This window comes from Bos indicus, chromosome 1, assembly GCF_029378745.1.
Source record: "Bos indicus isolate NIAB-ARS_2022 breed Sahiwal x Tharparkar chromosome 1, NIAB-ARS_B.indTharparkar_mat_pri_1.0, whole genome shotgun sequence".
NCBI lineage: Eukaryota > Metazoa > Chordata > Mammalia > Artiodactyla > Bovidae > Bos > Bos indicus.
Genome location: NC_091760.1, coordinates 84,533,429 through 84,556,142, shown reverse-complemented (window position 1 = coordinate 84,556,142; position 22,714 = coordinate 84,533,429). Strand labels below are relative to the sequence as shown.

The 22,714-nt window shown below is 43.4% G+C and overlaps 1 protein-coding gene across 3 annotated transcripts in view; it reads right to left on the bottom strand.

Moving 5' to 3' along the window:
* Positions 1–22,224, bottom strand: part of LAMP3 (lysosomal associated membrane protein 3) — a 31,667-nt gene extending 9,443 nt beyond the window's left edge. The window contains exons 1-5 of one of the 3 annotated variants that reach the window (XM_019959096.2): positions 22,025–22,224; positions 14,791–15,545; positions 13,803–13,931; positions 3,102–3,159; positions 1,479–1,649 (exon numbers count right to left, since the gene is read on the bottom strand). In XM_019959096.2, the coding sequence (XP_019814655.2) occupies positions 1,479–1,649; positions 3,102–3,159; positions 13,803–13,931; positions 14,791–15,545; positions 22,025–22,073 (1,162 nt within the window). In that variant the 5' untranslated portion in view covers positions 22,074–22,224. The remainder of the gene's footprint in view (positions 1–1,478; positions 1,650–3,101; positions 3,160–13,802; positions 13,932–14,790; positions 15,546–22,024) is intronic. The other 2 variants (XM_019959090.2, XM_019959103.2) reach the window with 2 other exon arrangements.
* Between the last annotated feature and the right edge of the window lie 490 nt (positions 22,225–22,714).

The following is a 22,714-nucleotide window of genomic DNA, read 5'->3' as shown; positions in this document are numbered from 1 at the left end:
AGCTTTCTACATCTCCTCGTGAGCACTGCTAATAGCAGGCCAGGTGTGCTGCTGAAAGGTTTTCATTTCTCACCTCTGCCGCTAAGCGATTTCCCAGACCTGCTCAACTTCCTTCTATACACATGTTCTGAGGGGGAGGGAGAGCAAATGTGTGTATTATTTTTAAGACCACACGATTAAATACAGAAATGTTTCACGACTTCGTAACGAATTTTTAAAAGAATTTTTCAAACTGAGTATTTTGAGGCAAGATGACAATGTAGGGGCAATACCTACTAGCAAATTTTAATATTTAATCTTAGATTTTAATCTGCACTGTGCTAAAGGTCCAGAATGAAGATAGACATTGTAGGACTCAGATGAAACCTACAGAAATCAGGGGATCCACAGCAAAGAACACTTTACTACTGCCTTTGCTAAATGCTTTTGCCAAGTGTTAATATATCAGGAGTTTTCTGCCCTCACATCTTCAACTTTACAGAGAAATCAGACTCACTTTATAGAAATTTAATTTATAGCTAATTATCTAGCCAAATCAATTTTTGATAGTTGAGAGGTGCTCATATGTCATTGACATATTATGAAAGAGATGTTTTAGAAGCTAAAGGTCAATTCCTGCCCATATATAGAAATCCTTGTAACACTGTTTTCTCAGTGGGGAGAAAAGGGCTTTTTTGGAAAGTCACCCTGGGTTGTCCCTGGTCTTCTTGCTACAACCTGCTTCCCTCTGTTGTGGTAAAAACCCAAAGCAGAAGTTGCATGAAAACTAACTTTGAGGAAGCGCTAGTTCGGTGGCACAGCTTGGATTTGAGAAGAGGAGGTCCAGCTGAGTGTATTTCTTTCTAGAATTATCACATCTTTTTCTTTTCCCTCTGTAAGTGGGAAAGAATCTATTCCGAAATCTTGAATTTTAGCCATCACTCATATTCAGGATGTTTAAACTGTTCTCCAAAGACACTTGAGTTTATCAGTACCCAGCAGCTTGCTCAGGGAGGTTACCGATGGCATTTTCTGACTTTTTGATTGATTATGTGCATGTGTGTATAAATGAGTCAGAATGTGTATTTTGGTCAGACAAGGAGAATGTAACCTACAACAGGAGGGCAGTGGACATGAGTGGGTTAAGACATGTAGGAATTCCTTTTCTCCCCACCAGGAAAACAGTGTTACAAGGATTTCTACCTATGGGCAAGAATTGAATTTTAGTTTCTAAAACATCTCTCTCATAATAACTCAATGACATTAGGAGTACCTCTCAACTATCAAAAATAGATTTAGCTAGATTTTGAGGTTGGTATTGACTTACACAATGGTGGGAGAGCTGGCCAGAGAAACTTGACCCTGAGAGCTTGGTGGTGGAATCATACTGTGCTAGGATATTCATGTGATTCTTGTTCCTTTGAAAGCTTCAAACAAAAATAACTTAAAACTACCCCTGGTACACTTTCTCAGAAGTGTATGTTTGTGACATAACTCACCATTTCCAAAGTGGTCATCTTCAAAATCAAAGGCTTGAAGCTGGACATTCATTGTTTTCAGCTGAAGGTAGGTTGAGAGCTGGATGCTCTGTTCACTCACACACTTGAAGGAATGCCCAACCACAGTCTCAAACATCATCATTGCATGTTTCAGTCCTTGGTAAACTTTCGCTGAAAACACAAAGGTGAAATAGAGACATGTAAGCATCCTGGCAAATAGCTGTTGAGCCCCAGTTGTTGCTTGGTGGCCCATGAAGCGTTAAATGGCCTTTCTTAAATGTGGCTTTCTGGAGTTCTGCCACCTTCGCCTCATGAAACCTCACCCAGGTGCTCTCTGGTGACTTTTTCCTGCTGTTTGCAGTATTTGAGAGTCATCTCACTTACACCGAATTATGATAATGCTGAAATCAAAACTTTTGGTAATCTTTTCTTCAGTTATTTTAAATCATTTGGGGGCAGAGCTGATGCAGACAATTGTCAATGTTTGGGCACACACACACACACAAAGTGCCCACAAAAACTTCAGAAATCAAAGAAGTAAGATTGTTCTCTGAGTCAAAATCACATGAACTCTTTACTAATAATTAATCAGAGCGGAGACATGCAAAGTTACCGAGTTGAGTATTTGCATATCATCACACTAAATGCATTAATAGAGCAAAAGGAAGGACTAGGCCCATCATTGGGAGGGGTTGTTGCATCATTCAGGGAAGCATGAAAAGGAAGAGGCTCATCTCCAACCATCTGAGTGCTGATGGAGAGAGGGACCTACTCAAAGACTGGCACTGTCTCATGCAGGTCACACCCTTTTCAAGGAGGTGAATGCTTAAGGCACATGGAGTTAAACATTTAAATCACATAATAACTCCACATGTTCTAATTACACTTCCACCAGGTACCTTTCTGAATATACTTGGTTTCCCAAATGGGAGAAAATTCATTGACCAAGAGGACCTAACTCTCTGGTCCCCTTGCAGTTACAGTAAGAAACAGTAGCATGATAAATGAACAGATTAGCATTCTGATTTTATACATCAGTTTACAACCTTGGTTTAACACCAGGTTCCTTGAAGAGACAGCTGCTACCTAAGGGTGTGCTAAGGGCTTCTGGGGCCAAGGACCAGACTGTGACCCTCAGCGGATTCACCCACAGGCTGTCAGTGAGGCAGCCTGGAAGTTCCCTCCCCTCCTGCCACTGCAGCTGCATTCACCTGTGTCTGAGATCACATCACCCACTGAGGGTCAGCTCACTGGGTCCGGCACTGTGCAAGTACTTGATGTGCATTTTCCTGTTTAATTCCCATGCTAACTTTCCCATACTAACTTGCCTATTGACATACATGACATGCCATGTCATGAGGTATGTCATGACAGGTGACATATCTCATCTGTCACCATTTACAGATGAGGAAATAGAGTTGAAAACATTTGCCCAAAACCACACAGCTAATAAATGGTATTTGGACTCAAGCTGTCCAATTCTAGAGCTTGTCATCTTCACACACTGTGCTATTATATCTCCTGCCTGTGTCTCAAATGCAGCATCACAGATCAGTGAGATGAAAAATGAACTAACCAGAAACAGCATCATCGCTGGTGGAACAGGCCTCTCCAACTACTTACCTGGATTTGAGACAGTCAAATAGGCTTCCACCTCACTGATATAATATGACTTCTCACCCTGTAAAACAGTAGTGTGTAAATCTTTGGGTAATCTCTATTTTTATGTTTATGATCCTAGTTTACAGACTGTTTAGGCAGGATTCTAGCTATTAAATCATTGATATGGGAGTTTGGGGGTATGTTGTAATGGAACCATAATTGTGCTTGAAAACTTCCAAAAAAGTAAATACATCACACAGTAAATAAATAATAAGTAATGGCTTGCCCCTGGCTGAAAATTTCTCTACATCATGCTTGTTGCCAGAACCTGAAATTCAAATTCCCCTGGTAAAATCTGAGTCCCTTCAGCTAGGCCATGTTTTTCCCAGATAAAATGCAAATATATCTGGAAGGTGAGTGGGTTGTGGGGTGGGGGGCAAACATTAAGCTGTTATTAGTAATTAGTATCTTAGGGTAGGGATTTAAACCGAGACTATGGATTTGATGGGCTTCCCTGGTGGCTCAGAGGTTAAAGCGTCTGCCTGCAATGTGGGAGACCTGGGTTCGATCCCTGGGTCGGGAAGATCCCCTGGAGAAGGAAATGGCAACCCACTCCAGTATTCCTGCCTGGAGAATCCCATGGATGGAGGAGCCTGGTGGGCTGCAGTCCATGGGGTTGCAAAAGTCAGACATGACTGAACGACTTCACTCATAAACCCCCTGGGAAAAATAGTGTATGCAAAATAGTGTATGTGTGTGGATTTTCCTGGATAGGTTACCAATTACTTTAAACAGATTAATGGGTTCATATCTCCAAGCAGTTAGATGGAACCATGAAGGATTCTGGAAAGAAATGGTTAACCCTGAGATTACTGACTGGTCCCTAGAAGAGGACCTCAGGCTGTGGTTCAAAATTAGAAAGCATTTTATCCAGAGATTGTCTTTTTGGAAAAACAAAACAAACCAAAAAACTCCCTACAGAATAGCCCTATAACTTCCTGAGAGACTCAGAGTATGAAATGTTAAAAGGAATTGAACTAAGATATGAAAGGGTACATTGGAAAAGGAGTTTTTATTTTTTAAAGTAGGTGATTTATGGTGTTGCCACTTTTAAGCATTTGTTAGAAAACCATCTGCAAGTAAGAGTTGCCAAAAATGGTAAAGCAACCAAAATGAGAATCTGACACAGAATTACTTTTAGTAGTCATCAAAGGAATTTGACAATAATAATCTTGACCACATCTAGTTCATTTACATATTATTTGTGGATGAAAATGATGATTCCTTACACAGTAAGGGTTCCAGAGTACAAATTGTTCCAGTAAGGTCACTGTTATTAATGTACTGAACTCTGGATCCTATGGTTCACTGAAGCACCTCCACACGCTGGCTTCTCACCTCGTGCCCAGCACTTCTTACCTCGTGTGGAAGTCACCTCTGCCTTGAAGTGAAGTGAATTCTCACAACGACTAGGAGAAGAGATGAAGGCTCAGTGACTTGCCCAAGGTCACAACTCTAATAATAGGTGGCAGGGAAGATATGACTCCAAGCTGCCTGGCTAGCCTTTAACTTCTCTTATAAACACAAGCTGGAATCAAGATTGCCGGGAGAAATATCAATAACCTCAGATATGCAGATGATACCACCCTTATGGCAGAAAGTGAAGAGGAACTCAAAAGCCTCTTGATGAAAGTGAAAGTGGAGAGTGAAAAAGTTGGCTTAAAGCTCAACATTCAGAAAATGAAGATCATGGCATCTGGTCCCATCACTTCATGGGAAATAGATGGGGAAACAGTGGAAACAGTGTCAGACTTTATTTTTCTGGGCTCCAAAATCACTACAGATGGTGACTGCAGCCATGAAATTAAAAGACGCTTACTCCTTGGAAGGAAAGTTATGACCAACCTAGATAGCATATTCAAAAGCAGAGACATTACTTTGCCAACAAAGGTTTGTCTAGTCAAGGCTATGGTTTTTCCTATGGTCATGTATGGATGTGAGAGTTGGACTGTGAAGAAAGCTGAACGCCGAAGAATTGATGCTTTTGAACTGTGGTGTTGGAGAAGACTCTTGAGAGTCCCTTGGACTTCAAGGAGATCCAACCAGTCCATTCTGAAGGAGATCAGCCCTGGGATTTCTTTGGAAGGAATGATGCTAAAGCTGAAACTCCAGTACTTTGGCCACCTCATGAGAAGAGTTGACTCATTGGAAAAGACTCTGATGCTGGGAGGGATTGGGGGCAGGAGGAGAAGGGGACGACAAAGGATGAGATGGCTGGATGGCATCGCTGACTCGATGGATGTGAGTCTGGGTGAACTCTGGGAGTTGGTGATGGACAGGGAGGCCTGGCGTGCTGCGATTCATGGGGTCACAAAGAGTCAGACACGACTGAGCGACTGATCTGATCTGATCTGATAGCCACCCCAGACCGGGCAGTGCTCTAGATCCTGGGAGAAGAATAAGACCTAGATGATTCATTCAAGATGCTCAGTCTTGGATCTCAAAGGCAAGTTGGACAATGTGCTTGGATCATCCATTTGTTTTAGAGAAAAACAACTGTGATCCAGGCCTTTCTTGAGTTGCTTTCAGATACAGTTTATTCGGGTTATTTTTTTTTTCTACCTCTTGGCCACACAGTGTGGCTTGTGGGATCTTAGTTCCCTGACCAGAGATTGAACCCAGGCCTTCAGCAGTGAAAGAGCAGAGGCCTAAACACTGCATTACTAGGGATGTCCCAGATTATTCTTTTATTTGGGTCTCTTTTAGCTAAAGAGAGATCTGTACTACATCAGGGCCACAGTCACTGTTGTAAGATCCCTGCCCCAACCTAAGGACAGAAAGAATCCACTGAAGGGTTTTAAGCAGGGCAGTGATGTAGGGCTTTGTTTTTGGAAACTGGGCTGTAGCAAGAGACTGATTTAAGGAGCAGCAGAACAGTGGTGGTGTCAGGCTGAGCTCCATGAGAGACCTCCTGGAGTTTCTCTCTCCTGTGGCAACTCCTAGATCTATCCTCCTTGTAAAGAAAGGGGGCTTGTATTTCTTTAAAGGTTTTACAGTTTCCGAAGTGCATTTTTCACCTTCTTGGATCCTTATAACAACCCCTCGAGGCAGCATTAATATTCTTATCCCATTTTACAACTGAGAATAAAGAGGCTCAGAGGAGGCAGGAATCTACCTCTGATTCACATTGTAGGTGAGACAAAGGAAGATCTTGTCTATGGGATCTTGCTCAACGTTTTCCTTTATGGGATATGGAATTACAGAGAAAAAATTGTTGTGTAAGAACTTCCTTTCACATTCCCTGAAATGTAGTTGCCTATACATAATCATCTATAGGAAGCAAGACTGGCTATATAATTTGTGCGTGCATGCTCAGTTGCTCAGTGTCTGACTCTTTGTGACCCCATGGATTAAAGCCCACCAGGCTCCTCTGCTCATGGGATTTTCCAGGCAATACTGGGGCAGGTTGCCATTTCCTCTTCCAAGAGATCTTCCTGACCCAGAAATCGTACTTGCATTTCCAGTGTCTCCTACATTGGCAGGCAGATTCTTTAACACTGAGCCATTTGGGAAGCCCGTATAATTTGTGGGCCTAGTTCAAAATAAAAATGCAAGGTCAAAAATCATTAAGGGACTTTCCTGGTGGTCCAGCAGTTAAGAATCCACCTTGCAATGCAGGGGGCGTGGGTTCAATTCCTGGTCTGGGAAGATCCCACATACTGCAGGGCAACTAAGCCCATGCACCACAACTACTGAGCCCACACGCTGGAGCCTTCGAGCCATGACTACTGAGCTCATGAGCCACAATTACTGAGCCCAGGCATCGCAACTACTGAAGCCCGAGCACTCTAGAGCCTGTGCTCCACAACAAGAAAGGTCACCACAATGAGAAGCCCGAGCAACGCAACTAGAGGGTAGCCCCTGCTTGCCAAAACTAGAGAAAGCCCTGGTACAGCAACGAAAACGCAGCACAGCTAATAAATGAATAAATAACATTTGAAAAATCATTAAGAGTTCCAAGAGGGGAGGTGAAGCATTAAAGCAAGCATGGGCCCTCCCAACTGCATGCCCTGATGGGAAGGTTTGTTCCTGCTCCAGAAGAACTTGGGCTTTAAGGGGCTAGCGCCCATGGTGAGGCCCTCCAGAGCAGATGGCAGTGCCCACACTCACTGCAAGTTCATCTCATGATGTAACAGGACAGAGCCCTAAGCCTATATCCTTCTGTTTTGACTGAGTCAAAATTAGACAAATGTTGACAAAGCTGCTGTCTATCTTCACAGTGAAGGAATAACATGTGTTTGGCAAATTTATATAAACAAAACATCAGAGGAATGTTTAGTTTCCTTGAGATTTCAAGTTTTATATAATGTATGCTGCCAATATTGAATGAGTCTTATTTAGATCATGGTACCCACTTTTTCTGTGGAGTGGTGTTAAAGAAAATAAAATTATCTTTCATTTAAACTGGAGCAAAGCATTTTTTTTGAAAATTCAGAATGTGGCCTAATTTGAATGGTAACAGGGCTGAAGTTTATTCTATATGAGGGGTTGGAAAGTTTTGTTTTTTTTTTTCCGTTGTAAAGAGCCATATGGTAAATATTTTAGGCTTCGTGGTTCTCTGTAGCAGCCACTCAACTCTACCATTCTAGCACAAAAGCAGCTGTAGATGACATATACTCAAATAAGTGTGGCCATATTCCAAAAGTAAACTTCATTTATGGACACTGAAAATTTGAATCTTATATGATTTCCATGTGTCATAGAATTTTCATTTTTCCCCCCAACCATAAAAAATGTAAAATCCATTCTCAGCTTGTGGACCATACATTTTTTCAGTTGTGGGCTGGATTTGGTTGGGGGGAAGCGTAGTTTGTTGACTCCTGGGCTATACCATGAGTAAAATACAAGGTTGCTGAATACATTGGTTGGCTATGAAATGTTAGAGCGATGAATCTCCTATTTGGGAGAATAAAGTGTTGCTAAGAATTTTTAAATATTATTTTAAAAATATGTCTTTGTTCCCATGTAACCTAGTTTGAGTTGTTGAATCTTTGTGAACATTCCAAACATTTAATTTTTTACTTACTCAATAGAAGAATGGGGACAATAGTAATAGGCAACAGTAATCCTCACATCTTAGGTTGATGTGAAGACTAAATGAAGGAATCATGTAAAAAACTGATCACAAAGTCTCCATTCAAATTTTAACTAGCATTGTTAACAAAAAGATTTTCCCTTCCCAGTAAACCTCTCTCACTGAGCTCAAAGGATAATTTTTATCTATATCCTAAAGCTCAGATCCACCACCAACAGAAAGAGAGAACAAGCTGGTGAGCTAAGCTTAGCTAGCCCTGTGGATTAAAGAACCTGGCTGAAACTTCAGCTCTTAGTGATGGGGGACGGGGTGAATGCAGAGAAGAGCAGTGGGGATGCAGAGTAGGTTGAGAGCTTCAAGCAGGTGTTAACCCAAAGCCCAAGGGAAATTATATACCACACATTATTCAATTTATAATGTCTGCTTTCTCCTTTGTCACCCATCAGGTTTGTCTCTGCCAGATGGTTTCTCATTTGGGGTTGAGGCTAAAGAATGACAAATATCTACCATGACAGATTCTTGAAGACAAAGTAAAAAGCCTGTGTGTACCTATCAGCATTGACAAAAGAGGGCCAAGGACTCCTAAGAGCCAAGTATGGTACTATAGCACCTACAGCATGTCCATTTGAATGAATCACTTGCTAAAGAACCATCTCACTACTCAACCAATGGCTGCTGACAATGTGTCTCCTCACTGTCAGTGTCACTGCAATATCTCATCAAAAAGAGAATTCTGCAATATCTCATCAGAAAGACTTTAGCTCAAGGAAGTTAAACATCCTCCTTAGCAAAGGACAGGGTCCAGAGAAAGCCAGTCTGTCAAGCCTGCCCAGGAAGGCAGCATACCAATGACTGTGATGCCCAGGGTCCTCTCCTCAACTTCTGCAAATTCTATCATGGGAGTTTCACAATCACAGATGTTCAGGATGTGAACATCAATCAGGGCCCTTTTGCTCAAGGTATGGTTACCATGGGACAGATGGGGTGATATTTAGGAAGTTTGGGATTGACGTGTACTCACTACTATATTTAAAACAGATAACCAACAAGGATCTACTGTGTAGCAGAGGGAATTCTGCTCATTATGTAATAACCTAAATGGGACAAGAATTTGAAAAAGAATAGATACATGTATGTGTACAACTGAATGTTTTTGCTGTACACTTGAAACTAACACAACATTGTTAGTCAACTATACTCCAATATAAAATAAAAAATTAAACGGAAAAAAAAGAAAGAAAGAAATCTCTACTCTGAATGTCACAAAAGCTAAAGAGGCTGTTTACACAGAGGTGCTAATTTACTTTTTGACCCCTTGGCTCAAAGTTCTCTGTGAAGTTTAGATTTACTCCATATTGATTCATTCTTTCATCAAACATTTGGTAAAGATATACTGTGTATAAGGACCTCCTTGATGGCTCAGAGGATAAAGAATCTGCCCACAACGCAGGAGACACAGGTTTGATCCCTGGGTCAGGAAGATCCCCTGGAGGAGGAAGTGGCAATCCACTCCAGTATTCTTGCCTGAAAAATCCCATGGACAGAGGAACCTGGCAGGCTACAGTCCAAAGGGTTGCAAAGAGTTGGACAGGACTGAGTGACTAAGCATAAGCACACACTATATGTAAAGTCAGGGCTGAGCACTGAAGAGTGTGAATAAGTAAAAATCTTGCCTTCAAGATGGCAAAATGTGTGGCAAGTGCATTAGTGGAGGTCAGGGGATATATGGAGGGTCCAGAAACCAAGAGAGGGAAGTGTCCCAGTTTACCTGGGATGGAGGTGGCGATTGAGGTGGGGAGACTTCCTAGGGTGAAGATGAATTGATATTTCATCTCAAAGGATGAATTAGGGGTGGGAGGGGCATTCCAGGCAGAGGGAACCCCACAAGGGAAAGCATGACAGGAATGGTGGGCCACCCACTTGGGACGTTCTGAACAGCGCCCCCTGAGGGGGTTAACATATAAATGCTGATAACAGTTCTCAGGAAGCTGTAAGCTAAGACAGCTCCTAATGCCCCAAAAGGCTGAGGGGAAACACCAGGTGGTTGGGCATTCTTCATTGTCCACGCCTCGATGGCTAACACTGTGTCGCCCTGGGGCTCCTCCCTCTGGGTGCCTGGTTTCTTCCAGGTCCCAGAGTCAGTGCTGAAGGCTCATATTGCCCTTCAAACCAGGTGGGTGAGAAAGGGATAGTACTGAGAACAGAAACATAAACTCTACACAGAGTTACTGAAAGATGTGTTGTTTTTAAAACAAACAATCCTGAGCAGGAAGGAAATTGTGGGTAGTAGAGGGTGAGAGGAGATACATTTATCTTGCAGCTGAAGAGTTTGAACAACTCTCAGCATGTCATCTTAATCAAATGAGACATTGACATGGAAAGGGTTTCAGTTCTTTAAAAAATGAAACAGAAATAAGAAAGGAAAACCACCTGTCCTGACCCTAAATGGGCCAGATATCCTGCTCAGCTCTTTCACGTACACCAGCCCAATTCATAGCAGCACTATCTTGAGAAAACAGGTTCAGAGAGACAGCTGTTGATTTGTCCATGGTCACACAGACATGATACAGATAAGTAGTCTTGACTGAACAACATCAACAACAACTTCCCTCCTAGGAGGGGTTTTTCTTTATGTTTCTGTAGCTGGCAGTGTTCAATTTTAAAAATTATGAGTTATTGTATGTGATCTGAAATCTCAAACTATTACCTATATTTCTTTTATTTCTCCCGTTATGTCTAGCTCAGTGTTGGGGACAAAGTAGGTGCTCAGTAAACTCTTATTATTGATAAACTGGCTGAAAAATCAGTCTTGCTAATCAGCATCTATTTATCATCCTACAACTTGGTTTTCTTTTATAAAATCTATTTATGGATGTGAGAGTTGAACCGTAAAGAAGGCTGAGCACCAAAGCTCAGCTCACCATTGATGCTTTTGAACTGTGGTGTTGGAGAAGACTCTTGAGAGTTCCTTGGATTGCAAGGAGATCCAACCAGTCCATTCTAAAAGAAATCAACCCTGAATATTTACTGGAAGGACTGAAGCTGAAGCTCAATACCGTGGCCACCTGACGTGAAGAACTGACTCATTGGAAAAGACCCTGATGCTGGGATAGATTGAAGGCAGGAAGAGAAGGGGATGACAGAGGACTAGATGGTTAGATGGCATCACTGACTCAACGGACATGAGTTTGAGCAAACTCCAGGATATGCTGAAGGACAGGGAGGGAAGCCTGGCATGCTAGGGGTCGCAAAGAGTCTGACATGACTGAGCAACTGAACAACAAAAATGTTATTACTAACATGTATTCCTATTTTTTTAAGGCTCTCTTTTTCTCTAGATTTTGCCCCTTGGGGGACATTTAGTGATGTCTGGAGACATTTTGGATTGTCATAGCTGGGGTTGGGTGTTGCTACTGGCATTTAGTAGGTGTCGGCTAGGGATGTTACTCAACAACCCACAAAGCACAGGACAGCCCCCACTGCAAAGACTCATTGTATTAACCCAAGTGTTAATACTGCTGCTGTTGAGAAGCACTGGCGTAGAGGGTAGCAACAAGTGAAAAGTGACTGCAGTGTTGAGCGCGTTTCTCTTGCAGAAGAATCTAGACTTTCCTGCCTAAAGGCATTTCACATAGTTCACCTGTTGGGGCAGAAGGCACAGTGTCAGGGTCCTGAGGCCAAAACACAGGCCTACAACTGTGTTTCATTGGGTCAACAGTGTTCAGTTTTTTAAAAATGTGTTGCTAACTTAAAAAGTCATGTGCTTTTATTAAAAATCTGGATTTCTGCCTTCTCTTGAACACTGGCAACACTGGTCTGTCATTACCACCTGATAGAGGTGATATGTAAAATATTTAACTGGCACAGTAGAGTGGTGGCCATTCAGGACACCTCACCATCCAGAATGAACGCTCACCATAAAAGACAGTGACAGTCCCCAGGGCTAGATGCCAGCCCTGCCACCAGCCTCCTCAGCCCTGGCTGTCCCCTCTGGGGAGGACCGGAGCTCCTGACCTGTCCTTCTCGTCCCCTCACTACTGAGGCTGCTGCTTGTCACCTCACACATACTCTAACATTTTCCTCATACAGATTTAATGGAAAATGAAGTCTTCACCAAAAGTGGGAAAATAAAAAATAAAGATTGTCTGTTTCAAGACAAAAGATATTTTTACTTTTTCGCTACTTCAACTACTTTACAACTAAGACTAAACATACATCAAGGTCTATGTTTAGCCCCTGTAATCTTGGGATTTGTGGCCACCACTTTGGCTGAAACAACTTCTCTTTTAAAATGCAGAAACTGGGACTTCCCTGGTGATCCAGTGGTAAAGACCCTGCACTCCCAATGGTGGGGACCTGGTTCGACCCCTGGTGGGGGAACCAAAGATCCCACATACCACAACTAAGACTCAGCACAGCCAAGTAACTTTTTTTCAAATGCAGAAATTCCCCGGAAGGCTAAGAGTGGTGGAACTTTTACTTTCTTTGAGATTTTTTGCCTTCTCCGGGGGCATAGCTAAGGCTGGTTTACAAACGCCATTTCTAATTCTCCCAAGGGTCCCACTAAGTAGCTATAACTAGTTCCATTCTATAGACAAGGAAATATGCCCCAAACTGTCCAAGGTCATGCAGCTAGTAAGTTTTATGACTAAAAGTCAATCTTGATTTGTCCGATCCCAAAGTCTGTGCTCATTGCTCTCTAAGATCTGCTAACAAAGACCCTCTAACTTCAGGGGTCAGTTAGACAGGTAAGAAAGAGACCTGCACCAAGTCCCAGCTGCTAGGATCCTCTTGGCCTGTAAGAGACATGCGGGCAATCAGAAAGAGTCTCTCCTTTGAGAGGGGGAATGACCATCACTGTGTGCCCAAGACATTTGCCCATTTCAGTCACTGTAACCATAGCTACCAGCTAGTGCACATCCACTTTCTATGTATTGGATCAAGCTCTTTACAGGAGTAATCTTTAATTCCTTTCTCCCATTTTTCAAATGATAAAAAAATAAAACAAAAAACTCAAACAGATTAAGTTGCCTGCCTGATGTCAAAAGCAGAACAGTAACAGAGTCAAACTGGTAGTCAAGACTCTGACCTCATGACCATGCTCTTCCTCTATACTCTGTTGTCTACTCCCTTCCAGGATACAGCCTAGAAAACCCAGCTCCTGGTTAGTCCCTGAATTTTGCCTTCTATGACATTTGACTTTGGTGTTAGAGTAATACTGCATATTGTGCCCACTGGAAATTTCTGTAGGTCTGTTCATTGGTATAACTTCCTCCTTTGGATGGTTTGCATAGGGCACTATGGTCAGGTTCCCTGAGGCCAAGTTCCCCCCCGGAGGCCAAGTTCCCCCCCAACCCCACCGAGAGGCATCAAAGCCCTTCTTGGGCTGCACAGAGGAGGCTGAAGAGGGGAGAGAGCAAACAGAAGATGTCAACACTTGCCTCCTCTCCATCTCCATGACCCTCATTCTTATCAGAGAACATCTCAAAAGGCTTTGATGTCTATTTCCTCTGGAATTTAAAGTGAAGCGTGGGATTGCACCACTGGCCCTGGCGGGGAGAGACAGGGCTGGGGGTGGGCAGGGAAAGAAATGCTAGAGCCTGTTCATGTAAGGATCTCAGCCTCACCTTGGTAAATGTGAGATTCACAAAGCCGCCCTGGAAATTCAAAAGGAGGTTGGATTTTCGGGAGCCACAGTTTCCAGAGGCTTGAGTTGCATTGGGGTCGATGTTGAAGTATTTCTGAGGTGAAAAGACCTAAACCAAATAAAATAGATGGGCTCAATGAAGAGAACACTTTAGTTGGGAGACCAGAAACACAGGCTAGAAAGGAGTCTGAAACTCGAGGCTAGTGGGTTTTCACTGGGGAATTTCAAAGTCCCTGGAAGACACCTCTCATTTCCAATCTGTTAAGATTTTTTTTTAAATGAAAGAGTGCTCTCACAGTGAGGAGTTCCTTGAGAGATAATTTGTGGCAGCTGTATTCTTGATAAACTATGTGAAATTTAATTTTTGTTCAGTCAAACATGCTGGACACTACAGGAAATGTTTTGCTGAACTTTTGTTTCAAATAAAAACCTGAATGTGGAAGTTTTACTTGCAATCACAAAAATGGTGTAAAATAGGAAGAATTTTTATAGTGATTCTTTCAGTAAGTCAAATAATCTTAACCCCTCACCCCCAATACCTCCAACCAATCTTCTCATTAATCTGGATTTTTCGTATTCATGTCACAGGTGGTTGGAACAACCATTGAATGCAAACCTCTCATTTCACAGGAAAGTTGTTGAGGCTTGAATGTCATCCAGAGGGACAGGGCCAGGCTGGGGTCAATGCTGGACATACCCCACACTCTGCCCATGCTGGCTAAAAGTGAGGAATGTGCATACTTAAAATTTCGGTGTGTGCTTTCCTTTGTTCATACAGTCACTGTATCAGTGTCTATTTTTACAGGTATTCTAAAACAGGTTCTCTTAATAGAGGACCTTGGAGAAAGGAACTTGCAAATATCTGTTTCATTACAAGATACAGGATGCAGGGGAATGTTCGTTTTTAGTGAGGCACTCTCACTCAAACTTTTTGAAGCCGTTGTTATGGTCCTATGGCTCCGACTTACCGACACGGAGTCTTGAACCGTCAGCTGTATCCCCATCTCTGCTTTGATACACAGCTTGCTTCCATTGTGAACTTGATAAATTCCCGTCTTGGGTGACAATGGCTGTGGTGCAAGGGTGGGCCTGGGAGCTATGGTGGCAGGCGAGGCCGTTTGGGTGGTGTTGTATGTGGCTGTGGTTGGGCCTGGGGTGTGGGTGGGTTGAGTAGGTTTCTGACTGGTTGTGATGTTGTGTGGTGAGGTGGACAAAGTTGCTGGAAGGGTGGTCTGGTTACTGAGTTGGGTGGTTTTCCCAGTTGTGTGGCTGGCAGTCGATGGCCTATTTCCAGTGGTGTGAGCTGTTGGGTTGACGGTGACTGGTGGTGAACTGGGACCTACACTGAGGCCAACTTTAGCCTCAGTGACTGGAAAAGTCACGTGTGACTTGTTGGGTGTGGCCAGGGTTGTGACTAGGGTGTGGGTTGTTGGAGTGGTTGGTAGGGTGCTCTTTGTAGTTACTGGGGAAGTTGTTGCTAGAACTTCTATGGTTGTGTTTGTGGTTAGGGTCTCAGAGCTGGATGTTTTGGCAACTGTCTGAGAGGTGACGTGACCATCTGTCGATCTTGCTGCTGCAGTTTTGTGAGGCACGTAGTTAGTTGGTTGGAGGAGAGAAGGTTTTACTGTGGCCTGTCCTGTTGTAGGTGAAGAATAACCTGTGATTTCTGGAAACACTTTTGCTTGCATGTGACTGTTATAATGACTGTCATAATACCAAATCGCTACAAATTAGAAAAAAAATGTTAATATACCAACTAATAGCTCACATTTGTTAGTCCCTCCCCACTCCCACTTTAATGTTTCATTAAAATTAACATGCATTTTTTAGATCTGGGGAAAATTTACAAGGATAGAATGGTGAAGTGAACATCACTCAAAATTCTTCCACGAGGTCACAATTTTAACATTTTGATTGCATCCATGTTTTTACAGGATTGTGATCATACTGGGGTTTTTGAAGCAAGGATATCGAAGTGGTTTGCCATTCCCTTCTCCAGCGGATCGCATTTTGTCAGAACTCTCCACCATGACCCGTCCATCTTGGGTGGCCCTGTATGGCATGGCTCACAGCTTCACTGAGTTACACAAGGCTGTCATCCATGATCGTACTGGAGATATTCTTTCCTTTTGTCTGTACGGGGTGTGGTACTAACACCCCAGAGAGCATGCTCAGCTAGATATCTGAGTGTCAATGTCACTTCATCTTCCATCTTCAGACATGAATCTGGACAGTTCCTGGGCAGAGTGTGTTCCTGGGTAGGATATTGCTGGGATGATCTGACAGAGCTGGGGCAGCTTGAATAACAGGAATAAAGATCTGCTCAGACTTGTACAGTTTTCATAGAATCATAGAATCCCAGGCTTGAGAGGGGCCTTAAAGATTATTTAATACAAACCCTAATCTAATGTGTGAATTTTGCTGTTGGATATTTTGTCATGTGTTCAGCCAATCTATGCATAACTGCCTCCAATGACTAGAGATTCAGTTCCCTTCCATTTTTATCTTGCCATCAGTTTTCTAATTGTAGCCCAATTTCTATCATTCCCTTACTTAACCCTTTAGAGTGGTCCAGTCTTTTCCAGCTAAGAAATTAAATTAACCCATAAAGGCTCTGATATATCTGGTGTGCGTGTCCTTCACAGTTTGGCTTAAATGTTGGCTCCTTAAAGAGTCTTCCCTGCCCTCCCCACATAGAACAGCTCCCCGTTCCCAAATTCTCCATCATAGTGTTATTTTCATTGCCCTCACTGCACTAATCACAACTTGTAATGATATAAGGGGATGGCATTCAAATATTTAGCCATAAGCTTGGCCCTGATTATATGTTTATAGATTGTGCATCTCTCCCACTAGGTTAAAGGCAACCTCAAGGTGGGAGCTGTGGGTTGTTTTTTTTTTTCCTACCACCAGGGCTTGTGCATTGAAGGTATTTAGTGGTTACAGAATGAATGAATAAATAACAGAATGTGTCAGTGGCGGTTATAACACTGTAGAGCTCCTAGCATTATTCATATGTTTATTTGGCTTCTTCGGGTCTTGGTTGTGGCACCCCATCTTGGTTTCCCAATCAGGGATCAAAACCACGTCCCCTGTATTGCAAAGTGGACTCTTAACCGCTGGATCACCCTCCTCCTATGATTATTAGAAGGCTCAAACAAGGTGATTTGAGTAAAAGCCTTTCTGAACTATTAAGCAGACCTAGAATGTGCTTTATTGTCATAGGTTCTCTCCCAGGTCACCCTTCAGGGCCAAAGGCCTCTGGCTCTTTTTCAACCAGAAAAGTTCTGTCCTTGTCTCCTTCAGGCACAGAACAAACCCGAAAGTGGACGAGTGTGATGATGTCTCAGGAGAGCTTACGATCAGGTGCACTGAGAGATGGTGCTGTCTCTTCAGTGCTATGGTTTCAAGGTGTTTACCCTTTGTATTTTCACTCACTGGAGTGGGAGCTGCCCAGTGTCAGGCAGTGACTTGGAAAAACACAGGGAAAATGGAAAGATTGTTCTATGCTGGTGTTTATAGAGTCCCGAATTTCATATCTAATAAAAATCATCCACAAACTCCTTTACTCTCTCTCTTTTTCATCCAATATATTTCTAAGTTGGTACTTTCCCCATAATAATAGCAATAAATCTACAAGCCACTTACTACATGGCAGACCTCAGATCAAGGGTTATCTTTCATCAACTCTTCTCAAAAACCCTTTGACAGGTACTAATCTTTCTGTTTTTCAGATGAGGAAACTCAATTTTAGAAATTTCTATTAACTTGACCATAATTGTCCAACTAGTAAATTTTGGAGCTTTAGACCCAAGCCCCTGTCTGAAGCAAAGCCTGCCCTTGGATCTGTGGATGGGTGGAGGTAGTGTGTATCCCTGGGAAGAACAGTGAGAGAAGAGACAAAAGCAGAGGAGAGAAGAAGAGTAGGGTGCCCCTTCAGTGACCCCAGTTCACCAAACCTGCATCATGGTGGTCCTTAGTGAGGCTTTCAAAGACCCACATGCTAAAACAGTGATCATTTTCCAGAAGAAAAGGCTAACTGTAAGTCCAGTAGTAACACTTATCAATTATTTCTGCACAGCTGGTTTGTAAAAGACATTATTAATGACATTAAGTTACTTGAGACTATTACTAAAGAGTCTCTTGAGTCTTTTCTGTTTCCAAAAGCTTTACTTAGACAACTGAAATGTATAATATTTGAGAGTTATATCAACTGATTTTCTGGGTTGTAGATTTGCTTTGCAAATCTTTGTAAAATCACTCCCTGTGGAGCCTTTCTGCCCATATTGTAGAACCTGGGGCAAGGTTTCTCCATTCAAGATTATTATGAAGGTTGACAGTTGTTGAAGATTTATCTTCACAATTCATTTGGGCTAAATCTGAGTTGCTGTTTCCTGGGTCAAGAACCCAATAGGAATCCCATTAGGATCATAGTATTATGATGGAGAAATAGAATTCACTCCCAGACATGGTGTCTAGGAATGTCTGTAGTAAAAAGCAAAGATTGCTCCAGAGAACTCTGGGAGATTGAGAACCACCTGCCTTTTGCTCTCCTGGATGATTAGGTCCTTGATAAAATCCCACTGTGTTTACCTTATGCTTATGAGCTAAAGTAAATCTTTTCAATTGAGTAGAATTTCCTTAACTGAGTAGCACACACTTTCAAAGGGGGAACCTTCCTGATAATACAATTAGAACTCCTCTCTCAGTAGTGATGAATGAGCTCAAATAAAGGGAAAAAACACATTGGCTATTCATGAATGCACAGCACCCCAAACAGGAGAAGAACACTCATGGCACCCTGCCAAGTGTGCTTGGTGTACAGGAAATCTCTGTGAGGTGCCCGGAAGTGATGGCGTCTCCGTATGATACATGCCTTTGTGGTGAACAGATGCCTGGGGCTGGTAGGTGACAGGACAAAAAGTGACAGTGTGTTACAACTAAACAACTCTGGGAGATACTGTTCTTATATTCGCCTTCTCCAATCTAGCCCCTCTCCTCCTTTCCTCATAGGAGTGTGAGGTATATAAGATGGGCCGATGATAAGACGGAAATATGACAGGGGTAGCTCTGCTGTGCATTGAAATATGTCCAAGAAACTTCATAAGTTTGTTAGGTACTCAAGGAAATAACACTCGGAAAAATACTCTGTTTTTACAATATCTATGTTTATGACCACACATATATGCCCAATCTTTGTCAAAATTGGGTCATAGTTTTTAAATGGGTTCTTTGACCCCTAGAGGTTTAGTTAAGTTCTCTGAGACCCACAAAGAGGGAAGTAGGCAGAAGCAAGGGCAGGGCATAACTCAGAATCTCTGACCCTTACTCCTGCTCAAAAGAACACAACCTGAAATCTGCACATTGATTTGCCAGGCTCTCACTCCCAGAACCTGAGCATCTCCTCTCCAGGATTCAAGAGACTCAGAAAATGAGTACCCTAGAGTCTTCACCCCTCTAGATGGTGAGCTGCAGCAAGTGGTGTGAGAAGGTTTGGATTTCCCTACAGCTCACAGGAGGATCTGAAAGATAACCCATCAACCGGGCCCTGGGAAAGCCAGTGGCCACACAAGTACTACTTCTCTAGGTATTTCCCAGTCAGTTGGGCCTTCCTAGAGAGCCTTAGTTTGGTTTCCCTGCCACACCCAATTCAACGGCTGTATGGGAGATTACACTGAGCCAAGCTCCTGGCCAGGTACTGGAGGCAGGTCTTTATTCTTAGCGGCTCCAAACCTGTGAGGCAGATACAAAAATGGACTACACACCTCAGTGTGACAGGGGTTATTATTGAAGCAGGCCCTCTGAGTGCTATGGGGTGAGGTGGGGAATCTAACAGAAGAAGTTCTTCAGCCAGACAAGAGAGCAGATGGCATCCTACAGGCAAGAGGAAGAGTTTGTGCAAAGGCACAGGGGCCTCAGAGCCTGGCATGTCTGCAGAACAGCAAGGGGGTCAACATGAAGGGAACAAGGGAGAGTGTGGGGAGGAGGGATAGGTGGAAGGCCAGCAGGGAGTGGGCCTGGTGGGTTTTGGAAGCTACACTTTGCACAGCTGTAAGGAACACAGCTGGAGAGTAAATGGAGCCCCAGGGGCCACATCTAGGGGCAGGGAACTGGGTATAATGCCCAAGCACTTTCTCTGGCACCTCCCTGGGCAGCAGAAGCAATATGAGGCATGGAAGACTGTTTCTGGATGTGTGGGGCAGTAGGGGTCAGCCCTTGGCAAGATTCTGCTCACAGTTTCACAGTTTAGTCTTAGAGCATTTAGCAAAAAGATGCAAATCCTATCTCTGTTAACTTTCTGGGGGACTTGAGACTCAAAGAGAACCTTTGAACACAAGGGACTCCGGCCCTGTGTTGGGAGACTGCTGGCTGACTCTCTCAAAATTCAGTCTCTCCTTTTTCCTTTGTAAATAGAACCATGAGTTGAAGTTCAGTGCTTACTGCTTGGAATTCATCTCCAAGCCTCTTTTCCAGATGGGAAAGATAGAAATGTGTGACTGAGTTCAGGCCAAAGCAGTAGAAGAGGTAGGGTCATGTGGACCTTCTGGGAAAGCTGCTCGAAGGGAGCTCAGTCATTCCTGGGGCCTCTCTGTTGCCTTCCTGTTTCCTCCTTCTATCAGCCTGCAAGTTGTATGTGATGGCTAGAGCTCTGCAGATGAGAGCTGTGAGGAGGTCTTGAAGGTGGAGGTCATACATAGGGTGGTGGGTCCATGAGAATGAGTCCCCACACACCTGCTCTGACTTCTTCTTGACTCATTTTCACTTAAGAGGGAAACAAACATTCATCTTGTTTAATTCACTATTTGGAGCTGGTCTCTTGTGTGCAACTGAACCTAAATTTGATTGATACCAACTTAAATCCCCTTATTTTACAGGGGAAGAATTTGAGATCAGGGAAGCAAAGTGACTGGAAAAAGATTACACAGTAAGCTTACTTAAAAGCTATGTCTCTCCAAGCAAAATGTCTAATGCTTTTTGCTCATACCCAATTAAGCAAGTATTTCTTGAATATATGCATGTAGGAGCGTAGTGCATAAGTGTAGAACAGGGACCCCGATTTGTTAGCTGAGTGCCTGTGTTCACCTCTAAGAATGTGCAGCTCAGAGAGGAAAGGGCAATGTGGGCATTTCCCCTCCACCTGCCTGGGCATTTATCACACACTCATTGCATTCTTGAATCCCCCAGTCACCTGCCAGCCATTGAAATTTTGCCCACACATTGCTCACTAAGGGCTCCTACTACACGGAGAACTTATGGTTTTTTATTAGTTTGTTCTGTTAATCATAATAATGACTTTCCATTTTTGCCTCCCAAAGAATGTGAAACTCTAATTCTGAAAGGAAAACAGCCTGGATTAGGGCAGCTGGCCTGACTCTTCACCCAACTTTCACGATGATTTGGGTTACACTCCAGTGCAGGTGTGTCCCCATTTGAGCACGTTAGTGGGGCCATGTGGACAGAGCTAGTTCCCTTACACGTTCAAGTCAGTGGTAGTATAAGGAATTGTGAATCAACAAGCAAGCTTTATGAAGTACATAAGAGGACCCTGTGTCCCAGGGAGAAAACGCTCCTGGTGAAAGCAGGGGATAGGGACATAAAAGGATCATTAAAAGCTTAGCTTCCTAGACAGTCTCTCTGATCTGAAATCCTTGCAATTGAAAAATAAATCTCTGATGCCCTGGCTTACATCCTTCTGAGATGGGGCAGTTTGTCAACCACATCTCATTCATCTTCACAACTTATTGTTACATAATATAAATGTAGCACTTCATTTGAGAAAGGCAGAAAAAACAAAGCGTGACATACTTTCCCCAGAGTGTGTGGCAAAAGCCCCATTTTTAAGTCCTGGCTCAGTTCTTCACCTCTTAAATGGGAGTGATTTCTACAAACTCTCCCTAATCAGATGCCTAGAACCCATTTGGGAACCACAGGCAGTGTCTCTATCTTCCTGGGTTGACACCTACTCTGCCTGACTCATGGAAAACAATCCAAACCATGGAAGCCTTTGGGAAACAATGAAGTGTGCTCCACATGTAGAGTAATAAAAAGACAGTCCCAAGTCAAATACCCACAGTAACTAAAGTCACTACAGCTATTTCCAGTCTGCTCTGTCCCACCTTGGTCACTGGAACTAGAACGAATTTACATTTAATAGGACCAGATACGGTGGGGTCACCATGGAAGGTCATGTGTGTCACTCACCAACCAGAGCCATGAAGAACATCACCACTGCAGGGATCTGCCAGGACATGACTGGGGAGCCAGGGAGCACCAGTGCCTCCCCAAGCAGCTGCTAGGCTCAGCGCTCAGCACGGCTGGGTCTTCTGAATGGTGGGAGGCTGTTGCCAGGGCAGGTTCCTTCTGCCCTTCACTCAGTTGTGGCCGAGAAACCAAAGTCACTTATGTTATGAGAAGCAGCTGAGAGGCCCTCCCAAGCAGTGAGCTGAGGGCGGGAAACCACAAGTGGCCCTCCGGTGAAAGCAGGCACTTTCGGTTCTGCCTTAAGTGTTTGTAAGAAATGGGGTGGGGGTGGGGCATGTCCCCCAGCCCGATTAAGAGCATCTAAGATTATTTTCCACAAGAGGAGGTGGATCTGTGTCAGTATCTGCTTCCTTCTCTCATAAGCTGGGTCTCCATTTTTCTCTAAGATCTTGAATCTACTTCTGTATAAACCCAGAGACTCTTCTCAGCTGAGAGAAAACCAATCCCTCACTCATGAGGAATGAGTAGGAGTCAAAACTCAGTAGTAGAGCGCTGTCTGTCTCTGTGTGTTCACAAGAAGTCGGAGACAGCCCTGCTCGCTGCTCAAGGTAGCCTTATCTGGCACCCTCACCTTGCGGGGAGTGGGAAGAGTGTGGTCTAAAGAGCTGGGGAGATCTGGGGTTTGAATCT